Below are 17,874 nucleotides of genomic sequence, written 5' to 3'. Positions count from 1 at the left end.
AAATGGGTTTAAATCAAATTTTATGCCTGTTTTTCATTTAAAAATGGCTGTAATATTTTCTATATGCCCATTTGATATGGAAAAAAATTGAGTCTTACATCCACACTCCTTTCGAAATTAGTTATTTAATTGGTATAATCGTAGTCCTTGAACAATTTTTCAACCCACTGCACATGACATAGTTCCACTAATCTTTCATGACTACTTAACTTGTACCAATTGTCTTACATTTCATTCTTTCGGCATTTCTTTTCGCCAAATTCTCACGTTGGTCACCATTCCTTTGCGGGATCGGCCCATGAATCGGTTGAGCCTCCCCCGTGCCACCGAGTTCTACCTCTCCCCCTTGTATTTTCGTCCTTCTTCTTGATCTACGAACTAAAGTTGTAAGTGCGAATCAAAAAATAACGAAAGGCAGAGACCCTCCGACCGACAATCCGACCACTGGGGAAGTCTTCTTCTCGGGAAATTTCAAGCCAGGGTTGCCACTTACACTGCAAATCCGAGGGAGGAGAGTTGAAAATATGGATTGGAATCACTCACAACAAAGTACAGAGATGAGATATTTTGTGTAATAAACTTGTCTCTAGGTTTGTCCGTCTAAAGCCTAGATAAGAAATGACATTAGGATCTAAACAAGGTCCTATGTAAATATACAGCCTTTCTAGCTTCTGAATGAAGCCGAAAGCTTGTCCGTCTAGTAGGGATGCAACTCGGGTCGATTTTTTAGAATTTGGTTTGAGCTTTTAACATAAAATCAGGTCAGGTTTGGGTTGATTACAATTCTTTTTAGCAAAAGCTAAACCTGACCTTACCAAAATTGCACCCCTACTGTCAGGGCTTGAATCCGGACGCTAATGGACATGATTTCGGTACAACAAGTGGATGCGAATGGAGGACGTCAAGGAACAAAAGTAACCTTCGTATTCTCATTTATTTATGTGTATGTATGAGGGGTATTTTGCAATAGGGAAATGATAAGTGCGCCTATTTTCATCACATGGGACACCCAACTGCAGTGTACGTGGCAATCAAATCCGTTGAATTCTTCTGACGGATTAGATATTAGATATCTAATCCTAAATGACAAATATTTCATTTTTTTTTTGCTTTACATTCTGACAACAAATCTCCTCTCTAGTTTCTTGTGGGCTCCCTCCCCTAGCCCTAAGCTCGATGTATACCTTAAGTAGAACCTAGTGCACTCAAATGAACATTCTGATTCGAAATGTATGGAACCTGTCTATAAATCAGGGTTTGAAAAGCACTCCAAAGGATCCGATCCAACCAATTTGAACGGATCGTGTCCAAGAAATAGGTGGGTCCAATACGACTGGATCGCTTGACCCTTACCTAAAGCTGTTCATCTAGTTTCTATATTGCTAAATTCAGTTGACGTAATGATAGGCCCCACTCATTCCTACAATTTTACAGTAGTGTACACCTCTCTCTCTCTCTCTCTAAGATTATTTATCCTTAGTTATTTAGATACAGGATCAGTGTTCTTACTTCAAAGATAGCTTCTCATTGTTCAAAAGAGACGCTGGTAAGCTTCCCTCGAATTTGTTGTCAGCTAAGTTCCTGATGAAACACAGAAGACCAAAAATCAGCCAAATATCTGAATTTTTTATTTTTTTTTTCCTTTGTTTTGTTCAGAGTAAAATTTATTCACTTACAGTTCTTTCAGATTGGGCAGTTCTCCAAGGAAGTTGGGTATGGATCCCATAAGGCTGTTGTTATTTGTGCGAGCGGAAGAAAGAAGAAATCAATAATCCAAACACAATAGGGAACAAACCCCAAGAAGAAGCTCAATCTTCTCTACACAAGACGTGTGATTTTTTATTCAATAAAAAAAGTCCCCCCACAAAGTAACATAGGGTTCTTTTAATAACCAAAATAAGAGTCATAAAACTACTACTCCTAAAAAATTGAAAACTACTACTTTTGGACTGATGATAATAGTAAAATTCCTAAAATATTGCCTAAAATCTATTGATGATAATCTTTTTCTAACTAAAGAAAGGAAGTAACAAGATATGTTGCTTCTCCAGAATATTGTTGCCGAATTCAAGAGATATGTGCTGCATCAGTTATGCAAATCTCTACAACGATAATGAAACTTCATATTCTATCTCTTTCCTTAGGTCGTAAGATTTACATGCATAAAATACACAAATAAAACCATTGAGATGATGTGATGGCTAGGAGGCATTCAATGTGATGCAGGGAGCGTATAGCAACAATACAAAGATGAGATCAACACAAGAAGCAACTAAAATAATCTCGTGAGGGTTTGAAAACCCAAGCCATGGTTGGGAAAAAAAACTCCTATATAACAAGTGAAAGGAGCGAAGCTCCTTCATCCAAGTGAAAGAGCCAATGCTCTCTTCACAAGTGATGTCTCAAAAATAAACTTTATTCAATCTATTCTGTCTTTCCTCGTGCTAATACCTTATATAAAGAGCCAGAACCCAAGAATAGCAACCCTAAATACTTGCCTAAAAATTATTCTCCATCTTCTATTACTTGCCTAACACTTACCATATCCTAAAACTGCCTATAACTTAGCCAAATTGTGTAATATTAGGCTCTTTAGATAGGTAATCGAAAAACTTTTCTAAAAATACCAAAATCAAGCTAAATAGACAAGTTTTGACGCCCAAAAAAAAAAATGACGAAAATATGAATTAAAAAATAAAAGATTTGATCCACGCAGCACATTCTGCATCACAATGTAAGTAATTCCAGTATATATAGTTAAATTTTGGGTGATGATAAATTAGCACCCCCTGTAGGATAATTCGGACCGCTTTTAACATGAATTGATGTCAAAAAGCGTTGGAGTCTGCCGCAATTCAAGGTAAAAGGGGTGCGAATTATCCAACAGGGGGTGCAAATTTATCATCACCTTAATTTTTTTGAAGTAAAACAGAATGTCCCCATTGATGCAAGTAATTCCAGTATAGTTAAAATTTATTTGACCGAGTAGAAGTTCTTCGATCTCCTAACACCATTTTAGGACGTCGAATAGTGCAGTGGATAGAAGGGACCGAGCTTCAAGAGCGGCATTTGAAGTGTTTGATTTTCTCCCTCCTTGATGAGCTTTATTCTGTACTTTTGTTTTTTCTTCCTCGTTTTAGTTGTTCTTTGAAAATCTCGATCGCGGGCTGTTCCCAGTTCTTATTTCATTTTTAATCAATTCTTTACCATTCATAAAAAGGTGGAGTGTCCCCCTCTTGTAGCATTTTTAAGACATGATATATTCGCACCCTTTCCTTCCATAGGACAGCCCTCTTGTAGTGTAAAAGGGCAGTTATATATAAACATATGGCGTGTTCGGCAAACCTATAAAAAATAGATTCTACCTATTTTGTAGGTGCGTGAATGACTAAAGCACAAAATAAGCGGAGTATCTTGTTCGAAAGCATGACCCATGAAGAGTTCGTTCCTTAAATTTTGCATTTCTTTAGGGCTAATCAAGGAGATTCTATAGAGCGACATATAGTCACTTCCACAATCCTCTTCTACCAGATTCGATAGGTGTGAATGGGAAGCATTACCAAACACGCCCATAGTAGCCGAAAACTCTCCGGCTAGGTGGGAAACTCATTTTCCTTTAAACGAGTTTTGAAAATATTTCCGAAACGTGATATAACATTAGAGAAATATTTATGAAACATTTTCAATACATATGGGAAACATACGTTAAACATGCATGAGAAACGTATGGAAAACTCGTAGAAATATATGTTGGACAAGTGAGAAACATATGTGAAACTTACGAAAATCGTTTCGCAAAAAACACACACAAAAAAAATGAAGTAGAAAATAAAAAGGAAAACAATAGCATATATTGTAATAAAAATTTAAAAATAAGAAATATTCAAATAAAAATTTGAAATTAATAAATTTAAAATCTACCAAACCATATATTTCGTCTTTTTCTTGTGTTTCATTTGTGTTTCCATTGACATTTCTCTATTGTTTCTGAAATGTTTCTAATGTGTTTTCTAAGACGTTTTTCATACGATCGATTTTCTATATCGTTTTCCAGATTCTAATTTTTCCTCTATTTTTTTTCCCTACGTGTCTGGTTTTTGTTTCATGTTTCGCTTCCCGAGTTCATTTTAACACAACAGAGGGGGCTGACAAAGGGAAGAGAAGGGGATGAATATAACTCTTCCAATTGTTTTTACCTAATCAATAAAATTTCAATGGCTTGCATAGATAAATTCTGGGTTAAAAAATTTACCGACTGAGATGAACTTACATAATTTCAAGGGCTTGCATTTGACTGAAATTGAAGAGATAACCTGTCAATTCATAACCCGCAAGATAACTGAAAAGTTAAAGAAAAAAAAAATTCAAATTTCTGTATTTTGATATTATGTTAAGCTAGGAACTGAGTGATATGGATCTTGAAAGTAGACATAGTTTTTAAGAATAATTTTTTTTGAAATGGAGTTTTTTAAGAATAATGATGTTTTCTTTCCTTGTTTTTATAATGGCACTCCTCATGTTTCTCTAAATAACCAACTTTTTTTTGTCTGATGGGCTGTTGTTACCTTACTGGGAATTGGAATAACATTCAACAGCTAATTAGAACAGCGAATATAAGGAGAGGAGTGCCATTATTGAAAATTTGAAATATTTGGCTTTTTAATTAAAAATGGTATGGAAATATTACAGAGCAGTGACTCTTGCTGGATTATTGTCATTGCATCTCAACCATTGCCACGGGGCGTTTGCCGGCAGGCATGCATCTCCGGTCCATCTTCTTTCTAGCCGATACGAAAGCATGGTGATCATTTCTAGCCCTTGCACTGAGAAGAAATAAAATGGGTTTGTGCAAATATTAAAACATAATTGTGCTGACATCATTTTCCATTTCCAAAATAACAGTCAATTAGTCATAACTCATAAGTAGTTCAATCTCAAAAGCATGTTTCTTCAAATAGCAATTTAAAAATTAGGTTCCGCCTCAACATTAATTGGGTGTAAAACAAATTTTACGCCCATGTGAAATTTGTTTTACATCCATTTTACGTCCAAAGAAACTGAGCCCAAGGCCCTATTTGGATTGCAGGAATTTTCAGGCAAAGTTTAGAAGGGAAAAATATTTTTAAAATTTAATACTTTTACACTTGAAAAAAAGATAACTTGAGCCAACCCTATTCAATTTTTATTTAGAGGCACCTTCCCTTAAAATTGTCGAAAGAAAAAATTTTCCACAAAATAATTCAGTCAGAAATGTTGAAATAAGGGTAAATAGTTTGTTGTTAATTAGACCCTGTTTTTTTGGTTGGTAACCTGGGATCAAACCCCCGAGCTCTTGTTTTAAGAACAAACTCTTTACCAATGAGCTAGAGGCTCAAACCCGTGTACAGGTCTCCTAAACCATCCCATTCTCATCCAGGATCTGTCTTTAATGGGATGTAGAGATTAACTATCCCATTGTCATCCAAACAGCCCCTTATCGCCATAATTTTCCCCAGTAACTACCCAAATACACGATGACGTTGCTCGATTGTTGGGCATGGTTTTTATTATCAAAGAGATTAGGGTTGGAACTCAGGTCGGGAGGGTCAGGTTTTCCAGACCCCTACCCTACCCCAGAAATTTTCTAAGGTCAAATCAGGTCAAGTTTGTTTACGGGAAAACCTGAGATTCCTAAATCCGACCTTACCCGAAATAATTCAAGATAGTGACTAATTTCAAAGATGGTAGAAAATAATATATTGGAAAATAATTTATCATGTTATTCAAGAGATCTAGATCTTTAAGAATGTCATAGTACACCTGTAAGAGCAAGGTTTTAAATTTCAGTTTGGGCTATAATTTCAGGCTTCACCGAAACTGAAATTTCAGCCGAAATTCCAAACTTTCGGATGAAATTCGGTAGAAGCTAACGAAATGTTGGATTTTTCTCCCGAAATTTTGGCCGAAATTACTGACATTTTAGTAATTTCGGCTGAAATCCTATAAAGAAATAAAAAATAATATTTTATTGAAATTTCTGAAATTTAGATCGAAATTTCTTACGGTTCAAAGATTTCGGTTTGGGAACGTTTCGGTTTCGGTGTTGACCGAAATCTGAAATTTTGGACCCAAATTTCAGATTTCAGGCGAAATTTAAAAAGAGTCAAGTTTGAGGGTTTGGGTTATTTTCTCCTTAACCCAACCCGATTTTCAACCTTAAACCCGAACCAACCCATGACCCGTGAATTCTAAACCCGACCCAAGTTATTTTCGAGTCAAGTCGATGCAGGCTGGGTAAAACCTAACCCAACTTGCAACATTAATAGAGATGATTATGAATTGAGTTTATAGTCGATGTCAACTTACAATCTTCTCCTGACGTTTGTTCCACCACAACATCCCTCACAGTGAATAGCTCCATGCCACTTATGAATTATGATGGGAGGCAAATTTGAAAACTTGGAGGGAATGAGGGTCAGATTGAAAATCCCATCATCAACTTCACCGTCGATCACATCACAAATCTTATAGCGGGGCGAAAAGGTCTGATTGTAATTTCCATTGAAGTAGACATCGAAAGATCTATTCAAGTTAGATTGGAGCTTGAAAGCTTCTGCAAAATAGAGGATGGCATAATTGCGCAAATCTATCTGGGATGTATTATTAAAGGCAAGGATGATGGGATCTAACGGATGGCGTGCTTCTATCATGGCACTAATAACATCGAAAGGAAGATCATTGACGGTGTAGATTGAGAGGGAGTTATAATCGGCAGTAATGTTGGTGAAATTGATCGGGGTTGTAGGGTCCCATATGCGGTCGTACCTCTCATCTTCGAACCTGCATACTGCAATTTTTGACCGTTATTTTAATTTTGAAAATATGATTGTGTAGATATTAGAGGTACTCAGATAGCTAAACTGTGTGGGGAAAACAAATGTCAAAAAAAATTTATTTAATTGTCCCCTTGTTTTAATAATTGTTTTAACGGAAGTGATGTGCTTGTCCGTTTTCTTCCTTGGACCACCTCCTCTAGTGTATTTATGCCCTACTCTTATTTTACACTAGGAGGGGGCCCGTTGGTAAGTGTAGGGCCCACATTGTTTGGGTGATCCAAACCGTTAATTTGTTGGGCCCATACATAGGTTGTGCCCAAAAAATCTTCTCCATAGGATGATCCTAACCCTTTGATCGGTCAAGGTTTTTATTCTATGCCGGCAATTTTTAATTTTTCAGAAATCGGAGGGTTAGAATAATCCTATGGAGAAGAATTTCTGGGCACACCATCTTTCCATCAGGCCCCAATGAATGAGCGGTTTGGATCACCCAAAAAATGTGGGCCCAGCTGTATTTTTGGGCTGGATGTGCACGTACGGCCGGCCACCATATAATTTCTCCACTATTCAATATTTCAAATAATTCATTTGTTGAGGTAGGACTTAAATATATTGTTCCCCAGAAAACACTTCCGCTAGATGTTCATAACTCTCCGGTCTGAAATCTGTAAATATAGGGACAGTACAAATAGAACCCTATACAGATCGGGGAATAGAATAAGCCTATGTCTGCCCCTAGAATTTGGATCATCAAATAATTTGGGTCCATTCTATTTTTCTTTTAGTCTCCATTTCTTTCGACATAAAAATGGATGTAAAATTTGTTTTATGTTGTAAAAATGAACATAAAACAAATTTTAAGTCGTCCAAAGAAACAGAATTTCTTTAGATGTAAAAACCGAACTTAAAATTCTTGCACTTAAGTGTGGATAGCATGCTAGGGACCATGGCAGAAGGCATTTCACGTCTGTTGCATGAGAGACTTCTGTCGATGGACCCTAGCAAATCCCAAATTAAAAACTCTCATATAAGTTATATAACTACTCTTTGAAACCTCAGACCTCAATTTTTTTGTCATCTCATTTACCCCTGTCCTCTTATGATTTTACTTACTCAGTAGTATTACCTTCTGCTCCTCCAAAATTCCACCTGCACTCCGTAAGAAACACCTGGTTACTATCCATCCGTCCATACATAGACGGATATAGTGTTTAACACTTCAAGGGAGGAAATGAAGGGGATATCCCCATCATGTGTTTGAGTCATACATATGCTCACTTTGTCTCTCTTCGCTGTGATTATCAATTCATGAAAAATGGCCTCATTGTCAAGTGATGTAAGGACGGTCGTCCACAAATTGCTATCGAATTGAAGGTCGAAGGTAGGTGCTTTCGATAGCCCGTCATAATTGACATAGTAAAATCCAGCTGGAACAAGAAGTGATACAGTGCCAATATGGCGGCCATGTCATGCCTAGGTGGTTTTGGTGGAGTTCCAAGATGCAGTCCCTCAGTAATGTTGCTGGCCCATTTTTGAATCTCTTTTTTGAACCTCTAAATGCTAGAATTATGGAAAGTGGTAGACTACAAAGTTGTAGGTATCTTTGAGATCTTTCCAACAAGTATTTGTGCTTGAAAATTGGACAATAGGGTAGAAAGTTATGACAGTTTTTGTGGACTGTGTCAGTGTGTTCCCAAAACAGTCAAAGTTAGTGAGTTCCAATGCAATTAATGTTATGTTAGTCCCTAAGCTAGCTAGTGGAGGAGCTTGAACGAATTTGCTTTAGTTTTCTTTTATTTAAAGAGTTTGAAATCATCTTTAGAGGGGATTTGGGATGTTGATAAACTTATGTAATTGATGGAATATCAATTGGGTTGAGCATTGCTCCCATTTTCTTCTTCTTCTCTTGTTGTGTTCTTTATTTCTATTTTTCTTCTTCTTCCCTCTTAAGCACCCGCATTATCTGGTATCAGAGCCAACGTTACTCTCTTGGGCTAGCTTCGATTTGATTTTCATGGCGGCCCGAAGAGGTAGAGGAAGGCATGGTAACCAAATGATGGAAGATTTGAGTGATGAAAGAGATGATGAACTTCAAGCACTTCGAAAACAAGTTGAGCAACTTACCATGCGACTTGAACGTCAAGAGGCTCGTAGATCAAGTCGTGGAGGTTCTAGTGATGAATCCGATGTGAATCCCTTCGCCAATACTCGTGAAGATGCTAGGTTGGGAAGGTTCTATCGTGATCTCGACACCGTCAAGATTGACTTGCCGGAGTTCCATGATCGTCTACAACCCGAAGAGTTTCTTAAATGGCTTAGTGTCATTGAGAAGTTCTTTAATTACAAGGAGACACCCGAAAGCCAACGTGTGAAGCTTGTGGCTACAAGGCTTCGTGGCTACGCTTCAATATGGTGGGATAAGGTTCAAGAGATGAGAATCCGCAAAGGAAAGCGTAAGATCTCTTCTTGAGAGAAAATGAAGTCAAGGTTTAAGGAGAAATTTCTTCCGTTGAATTTTTCCCAAATTATCTTTTCTCTATTCAACAACCTACGCCAAGAATCCAAGAGTGTGTTGGACTACACCGAAGAATTCTACAAACTCATGGCTCGTAATGATATTCAAGAGTGTGAAAATCAACTTGTGGCAATGTATATGTTAATGATTTGAAGTTTTCCATTCGTGATGAGGTGGAAATGCATCGATCATTTAGCATCAATGATGCTTATCAACTAGCCTTGAAGGTGGAGGCTAAGCTTTCTCGTCGTAGTGCTAAAAAGTATGTGGATGTTCGTAGTCTCTATCCTTCTTCCGAAGGTGAATGTTCACATGGTGGAGGTACAAAGTCAAGGTCCGAATATTTCAACAAAAATTCTACAAAATCAGCCCCTACACATCAAGTTGAAAATCAGCCCAATCGTCCCAACAATTCAAATGCTTGTTTCAAGTGTGGTCAAGTTGGCCATCGTTTCAAAGATTGTCCAATGAGGCAATTAGTTGCTTTCGGTGATGAAGAAAATGATGATAATTTTGTTGATGATTCAAATCAGCCAATATATGATGAGGATCTTATTGACTATTCAAATCAACCCATATATGATGAGGAAGATGGCATACAAAATGAAGAAATCGAACCCAAAGAAGGAGAAAGTTTGGTGATCCAAAGAGCACTTGCTACACCAAAGGTTGAATCCGATGTTGATTGGCTTCGTTCCGATATTTTCAAGACTCGATGCGAATCTCATGACAAGGTTTGCTCCATTGTGATCGATGGTGGGAGTTGTGAGAACATCGTATCTCATAAAATGGTGAACAAGCACAAGCTCAAAACCGAACAACATCTAAAGCCGTATCGGATTGCATGGTTCAAGAAAGTGTATGAGAGTAACTTTTTTATTTTCAATAACGAATTTGATCAAGAGACCAATGATAATGGTAAATTCAATGCTCTACTTGTTGTTGAAACTAACGAGGAGTACGAGGAACTTCAATGTCAATTCAATGAATTCATCACCAAAGAAATTGGATCCGATTACATATTAGGTGAACCGATGGATATTGAAGTGATGGGTGAATGGAAAAATATTACATCGATTTTTTCATCCAATTACATCAATCCATATTTATTCGATCCTACATTGAAGCTCACAGTTGATATTTATATATTCAAACATGTTCAAAATCTAGACAAATTATCACTTCTTCATGGAGATTATGAAGCGGAGTTTGATCTTGGGAAGTTTCAATTGATGATCATTCTTCGATACTTCAAGGTTTGAGGGCGAGTTTTCTTGAACCAAAGAAATTTAGCAAATTTCAAGATCGTGTGGATGCCCATTTTCAAGTGCTTAAGAAAATTGGGGATAATGCATTCAAGGTTGAGCTCCCTCTAAATATCAATACTCACCCAACTTCAATGTTAAAGACTTGACAACTTATCATGGTGAGCTTGATGAGAACTCGTGGGCGAGTTCTTTCTCACCCGGAGATAATGATGCAGTGCCAATATGGCAGCCATGTCATGCCTAGGTGGTTTTTGTGGAGTTTCAAGGTGCAGTCCCTCATTAATGTTGCTGGCCCGTTTTGAACCTGATTTTTGAGCTTCTAAATGGAAGAATTATGGAAAGTGGTAAACTAAAACGTTGTAGGTCTCTTTGAGATCTTTCCAACAAGTATTTGTACTTGAAAATTGGACAAGAGAGTAGAAAGTTATAGTAGTTTTTGTAGACTATGTCTGTGGGTTCCCAAAACAGTCAAAGTTAGTGAGTTCCAATGCAATTAATGTTATGTTAGTCCCTAAGCTAGCTAGTGGTGGAGCTTGAACGAATTTGCTTTGGTTTTCTTTTATATAAAGAGTTAGAAACCATCTTTAGAGGGGATTTGGGATGTTGATAAACTTATGTAATTGATGGAATATCAATTGGGTTGAGCATTGCTCCCATTTTCTTCTTCTTCTCTTGTTGTGTTCTTAATTTCTATTTTTCTTCTTCTTCCCTCTTAAGCACCCGCATTAAGAAGCTTGTAATTTTGGGACACAGGGATGGTGTAACAGTTCTTGTTTTGATTGGGAAAGTAGCGGAGCGAGTTCATTTGCTCATGGGAGATCATGCTAGTGTTTTGATGGACTTGAGCGTTGTAGCCTGTTTGGATGAAGTTACTATCACCCACACGAGTAATCCATGTCTCCAGGGTACGCGGATCCGTTGAATCCACAGTCAATTCTTTGTGAGCCACACGTATCTGTAGATCCATAACAAAAGGAGAAAACATTAGCCTTGGTAGTTCAAAATTTTAATGAAGATACACAAACCCAATATGGAGCACGTTTGGCTATCATGGAAAAAGTCATGGATTTTTTTTTTGGATGGGTAAAAAGTCATGGATTTGAGTGTAAGAAATATGGTTGGAGGGACTGAGATCTAAAGAGTGAGGCAAAAGAATGGATTTCAATGAACAGACACACACACTCACTGTTGAAGTATAAATTATTAAATAACACCTGCTTAGGCTTTTGGAGTAATTGGTTGTTTCACATAGTATCTGACTCTGTTGCCTCACTGTCCTGCGTTCTAAACCTAACAACCCTTTGATATTAACAATCCACACGTAAGGCCAACCAAAACAAGAAAAAGAAAAGGTGGGGTCATACGTGAGGGTGAGAGTGATGGTGTGTTCAAGTACAAATGATTAAATAACACCATCTCTAGCAGCTTAAGGCCCTGTTCGTTTGAGATTATGACAACCGATGGTTTGGTCATTAAGGTAATTTAGTACAATCATTAAGGTTTGGTCAAGAAGAATGTTTGATCATTTTCTTATTCTAGCTTAAGGGCGATGAAGGAGTTATCCCAAGCCCATCTTTTAGGGAGACCTACTTGGTCCATATAGTATCCCTCTTCCTTTTTGTCTTGTATAAAGATAGCCTCAAGTCATTAGATCGTTCCATTCATCGCCAGGGCGATGAAGGCGCTAGCCCAAGCCCATCATTAGGGGACTTGCTCAGTCCAAGTAGCATTCCCCTCTTAAAAGACTTGCTCAGTCTTTTAGGTGTGTATACCCTTGAACATTAGAAACCCATTCATTGCAAGGGCAATGAAAGGGATATCTTGAGCCCATCTTTAGGGAGACAAGCTATGTCTCAGCAGAAAAGTCGAACATTTTTGGAGACAGGCTTTGTCTCATTGGTCATAATGTCTCTCAAAGTTTAGGAGACTTGCTTAGTCTCGTTGACACCTTTATGTGTCCTCTCTTAGTTTATGAGACAGGCCATGTTTCATAAGCATCAGCTGTCAGTTTTCTTTTAGGAGACTAACCTAGTCTCATTAACACTCCCCTCTTAGGGTTGTGCACTAGGAGTCAGTCCTTTTGTATATGAGTCTGTCCTTAGCATAAAAGTTTTTGTCCTTAGTTAGAGAGTCAGTCTTTAGCATAGGAGTCAGTCCTTCAGTCTTTCAGGAGTCAGTCCTATCATCATAGGGGTTAGGATTCTTTCCAGCCTCTTATCAAATCATGTGATTTTTATCCACTCTCGCAAGGTACAGGATGCTGTCCAACCCTTGCAGAGTCGTGATTCTGTCTTTTTCCCCCGCAAAGCATAGGATGTTGTCCAACCTTTGCGGGACATTCGGGAGTCTGTCATACTCTTATGATGATAGGATTTGTCCTCTTGAGTAAAAAACACTTGAAAATTCAAAAAAACATTTCAAAAACCAAAAATCTTAAAAATCCTGAGTCATTCAGAGTAGTTAGGAAAGTCTGTTCCGAACTACGTTGGCTTGATCCCTTTCAACAGGGTACGTAGTGCAGCTTGGGATCCACATCCCAGGTCCAGCCAAACCTTTAAAAATAAACATTTTAAACTTTCAAAAAAATACAAAAAGCTCTTCAAAACCTTTTCAAAAAGATCTTCCCTAGAGTTAGGAGTCTGTCCTAGCTTTTTGGGGTGTTTTAGAGTTAGGAGGCTGTCCTGATTTGTATTGATATGGTGTGTCCTATCGTGTGAGTGTCCCTAGAGTTAGGAGGCTGTCCTGATTTGTATTGATATGGTGTGTCCTATCGTGTGAGTGTCCCTAGAATTAGGAGGCCTCAAGTTGATCGGTTAGACATTTAGTCGAACCGATGGCTAGACTAGGAAGCATATAGTCAGCCCATGGTTTTTTTTTAAGGATGCATAGCCTAGTTACACATAGGATATAGGGCCCACCTGCATTAGCTTAAGGCTAATCAACTTGCATTAGTTAGGGCATATAGAGAGTCCTAAAAACAACAGCTCACATGAATTTAAGCAATTGTACAAAAAAGCTTTAAAAATCAGTTAAGTCTAGTGGATCGAGTCTAGAATAGCGGTTCTAGATGGTTAGGCATAGTAGTTTGGAATAGGGCATCGAACTACGTTGACTCCGATTCTTCCCGAGGCCGGGATACGTAGAGCAGCTGGGATGGATGGCCATCTTGGTCCGAGTCAGGTCACATTAGAGTTAGGACTCATTTTGTCCAGTCATGTATATAATTGAATTGTGTTGTGTGTTTTGCTGTGTTTTCTTACTTTCATGTACAGATCCTATACCTTTAGCTGTAGCATGCATGTGTTTGCACACCAGAACTTAGACACCCATTAGGCATGTCACTTATAACCTAGTTTTGCTTAGGTGACACATCTTTCATTTATTTTGTGTATGTGTTTATTATTCATCTCCGAGACATGCATGATTAGATAGACGTCTTCTTGGAGATATCTGTTCCCATTTCATATGACTTTCGCCCAAAACTCTTCAAAATTATTAAATAAATGGCATAAGAGACCAGGTGTTTGCACTTGGGCGGATGAGGTGCTCTTTCGACCTTCCGAATTCGTAACCAGGCACGAACCCTCTTTTTATAATCTCTGGTTATCCGTTGCAACAGAGTATAGTATGGGATCCTTGGCCCACTTCCTTGGATGGCGACTCTTCTTTGTTTAAGGTACGCCTCGAATCTGGGCTAGTCCCCGAATCGAGAGGTATCTCACCTTATATCGCCACTCATGCTGTGAGAGGCACATTCTTTCGAGAGTTCCTTGGTAGAGCTCTCCATTCACGTGGATGATCCTGAGACTGTTAGCGCGTGGGGCACGTTCCCCGCCGCCTCTCTCGGATCGGGGTCCACAGGGCTACGCTTCTCCGAACACTCGCCCGAATACAATTTCTTGAATAAGAAAGAAAGAACAAAAATCCCTCACAAGGGTTTACAACTTTGTAGAAGATGTACAAATATAGCCTAAAGATCCAAATCCTAATCTTAGATGATGAGAGGCATAAACAAGTTTGATTCACTCTAAAGATGTTCAAGTAGGTTTTTAGAGTGTTAGGATTAATGGTTTGGAAGTTTAGAATGCCCATATATATAGGAAAACCAAAATATGACCGTTCAATGGCATTGTGGTAATTCCAGCAAAATTCCCAACGGCTCAAAATATGACCATTACAGTGTTCTCGGAGTTCCGAGAATATTTCTCGGAGTTCCGAGAAAAAATCTCGGAGTTCCGGGAATACAAACAGAAGATGAAAAAAGTCTACTGGACCATTTCTCGGAGTTCCGAGAATATTTCTCGGAGTTCCGAGAATTTCTCTCGGAGTTCCGAGAAGCCTATGAAGAGCAGATTTTCACTTCATGTTTTTGGGCTTCCAACTTAACACCAAGTTGGGATTGCTATGAGGGTTCCAAGGTGTTGGAACACCACAAAGACAATCACATATAAATTTTGGGTGTGTGTTTATTTCCTTAGTTATGCCTCTTAAAATCTAAAACTAAGATTGGATTTTATATAATCTAAATTGACTTCGATCTTCAATGCGATTCTTCAAGTCTTCATTTGTCTTTGATCTCCGATGTCTTTGGCCTTCATAAACGGTCCAATGCAAGCTTCTTTGGCCTTAATCCAAGCAATGATTTCTTTAAGCAATTATGATCTACAACTTAGACAATCAAACACATTAGTGATCATAAATCACTTGTGTATTGGAATCATCAAAATAAGATGGGAATTACCAAGGTGGGAACCATTGGGCTTACAGTGAGGCAAAAGAATGGATTTCAATGAACAGACACACACTCACTGTTGAAGTATAAATTATTAAATAACACATGCTTAGGCTTTTGGAGTAATTGGTTGTTTCACATAGTATCTGACTCTGTTGCCTCACTGTCCTGCGTTCTAAACCTAACAACCCTTTGATATTAACAATCCACACGTAAGGCCAACCAAAACAAGAAAAAGAAAAGGTGGGGTCATACGTGAGGGTGAGAGTGATGGTGTGTTCAAGTACAAATGATTAAATAACACCATCTCTAGCAGCTTAAGGCCCTGTTCGTTTGAGATTATGACAACTGATGGCCAGCCAACAAAAAGATTATTGGACTTGAATTGCATTAATTTTGTGTCCAATAATCGGTTTTCGGACTCACCATCGGTTATTATAATCTCAAACGAACTGGACGTAAGCTTTTAGAGCAATTGGTTGTTTCACTGCCACATTTCATAAAGAAATATTTAGTGATTTTTTTTTTACGAAAAGTTTACCACTTGCAGTCAAAAAGATTCTAAAAATACCAATCAGGTTTGTTTTTAATGACAACAGAAGTTCGTTGTTTGGAGTAACTAGTTGTTTTCACATGGTATCAAAGCAAATGCCTGGGTTCAAACCTCGTTGATAGCAAAATCCACATGCAATGGCCAAACTAAAAAAAGAGGTCACATGTGCCACGTGTACGCCAACCCTAAAAAAAAGATAACTGGTTGTTTCCACACTGTATTAGGAAAAAGACAATTACTACCCTTCTTCCTCGAAAAAAAATTCCATAGAACCAATTTTCTAGAGGTTTCAGTTAAAAGTTTTACATGAAATAGTTTTTGCCGAGAAAAGGTATTAGCAAACCTTGTAGACATAGTTTTCCAACGAAAAAAAAAGTTTAAGGAAAAAAAATTCATGATTGTTGATTGCAAACATAAGTTTCCTAGTTCAAACGGAAGGGAAAAAAGTAAGGATCCCCTCCCTATTTTCAATGCACAATCACATTGAAAGCATCTATGAATGTTTTTTTTTCCCGATAGGTAAGCTGGGACTCAACCTACGACCTCAAGATTGAGATACAACCTCTGAACCATTGAGCTATAGGAGAAATAAAAGATGAAAAAAATTACCTGCATAAGCAAACAATACAAGTAATAATAGGAGTGAAACCATCTCCCCATCCAAACAAACAAAGCTATTCTCCTCATGCTTACAGAGACTGCAACGAATTTCCATGAAATGTTGATTCAGAATTCTTCGCGTTGGTGTGGAAAACAAGGAAATTTTCATATGGGTAGTAGGCAATAAATGGATGTAATAGAGGTAGAGATGGTTTTTCTTGTTTGGCGGAAGGAACCAAGGTCATAATCTTTGTATACTATTTGTAATAACAACTGGGCTTGGCTTTAATCGGTCAACGTCACAACCACTGAAGAAGAGTTATCTTGCTTGTCCCACCAAAACCTAGAGATGGGTTTTTGTCATCTTGATCATTGATTTGCTGGGGCCTTGTCAAAATCTTCACAATCGGATGATCCTAATCATCTAATTGATGAAACATGGAGAATAAAGTAGTGATAGAGAGGAGAGCAATGAATCATTTCGTATGGGTTAGCGAGGTGACCAATCTTTCTAATGTAAGAACCTCTAACCCATTTTTTTGTCGGCCCCAAATTGATTGGATCGATTATGTAGCATTGTAATGATTCGAGGTAGATAAAGGATTAGGGAGATACAAGGCCAAAGGCACATGTGGGTTCCACTAAAAATACAAAGAACACCAAAATGAAAACTTTCATATATAAAAAACACTTACAAGAAAATCGGTGTTCTTCTCTTTCCTCCTAAATCTCTACACTTGTACTTTTCTCTTGTTTCACCTGTTTACTTTCTCTACACCAACACTATATATTTATAGAGAAAAACCACTCCTAAAATAGCTAACCACATTAAACATGTAGTTCCCATGACTCCCTTAGGCCTTGTATGGATTGCAAGAAAAACATTTCAAAAACATTTCTGATGGAAATTTTTTTTCTTTCCTCAATTTATTGGAAAATTGTATGATTACAGTTAACTTAAAGAGATATTATAAAAAATTAAAGGCCCAAAAAAAGTAAAAATTGAATAGGATAGGTTCAAGTCATCTTTCATGTGTAAAAAATAGGAAGTTTTAGAAAATTCTTCCTTTCCAAACTTTTCATTAAATTCCTGCAATCCAAACAGGTAGTCTAAACAAGTTAATTCGTAGAAATCCCCGTTGGACTCTTGGAGAATCTATCCTAATATAAAGGACGTAGGAAACATATAAAGATTCTTCACTTTTCAATACATAATATTTACCCTAAAACACTTCATTTATACCTCTCGGCCTCCTTAATTTGCTATGATATATAATTATTGCCATTTCAACAAAAAAAAACACTTCATTTATACCAAGGCATATTGGATTTTGGTTTATACATTGTTTGATCACGCAGGAAAAAAAAGTAACTTGAATCACCCACCTTCA

At 37.7% G+C, this 17,874-nt stretch overlaps 1 protein-coding gene across 1 annotated transcript; it reads right to left on the bottom strand.

Annotated features, from left to right (window-relative positions):
• Window positions 1–1,505: 1,505 nt before the first annotated feature.
• On the bottom strand, window positions 1,506–8,011 carry LOC143847981 (putative leucine-rich repeat receptor-like serine/threonine-protein kinase At2g14440). The gene is made up of 4 exons (XM_077356753.1): window positions 7,942–8,011; window positions 6,346–6,826; window positions 4,271–4,339; window positions 1,506–1,581 (listed from the first exon to the last, which is right to left on the bottom strand). The coding sequence occupies exons 1-4, from the start codon at window positions 8,009–8,011 to the stop codon at window positions 1,506–1,508; spliced, it is 696 nt and encodes a 231-aa protein (XP_077212868.1).
• Between the last annotated feature and the right edge of the window lie 9,863 nt (window positions 8,012–17,874).

The sequence above is a fragment of the Tasmannia lanceolata genome, unplaced genomic scaffold, assembly GCF_043159265.1.
Source record: "Tasmannia lanceolata isolate RefF3 unplaced genomic scaffold, GAP_Taslan_0.1 ptg000016l, whole genome shotgun sequence".
NCBI classification, from domain to species: domain Eukaryota; kingdom Viridiplantae; phylum Streptophyta; class Magnoliopsida; order Canellales; family Winteraceae; genus Tasmannia; species Tasmannia lanceolata.
Note: the sequence above shows the minus strand (reverse complement) of the source record. Positions and strands in the feature narration are given on the sequence as shown.

What these genes read in the sequence shown, in the direction of transcription:
- LOC143847981 (XM_077356753.1), bottom strand. Translation starts at nt 8,011, where the DNA reads ATGTATGGACGGATGGATAGTAACCAGGTGTTTCTTACGGAGTGCAGG. An exon ending in ACAAACGTCAGGAGAAGATT is followed by an intron (nt 4,340 to 6,345) that starts GTAAGTTGACAT and finishes TTAACTTTTCAG; the next exon opens with TTATCTTGCGGGTTATGAAT. An exon ending in ATGCAAGCCCTTGAAATTAT is followed by an intron (nt 1,582 to 4,270) that starts GTAAGTTCATCT and finishes GTGTTTCATCAG; the next exon opens with GAACTTAGCTGACAACAAAT.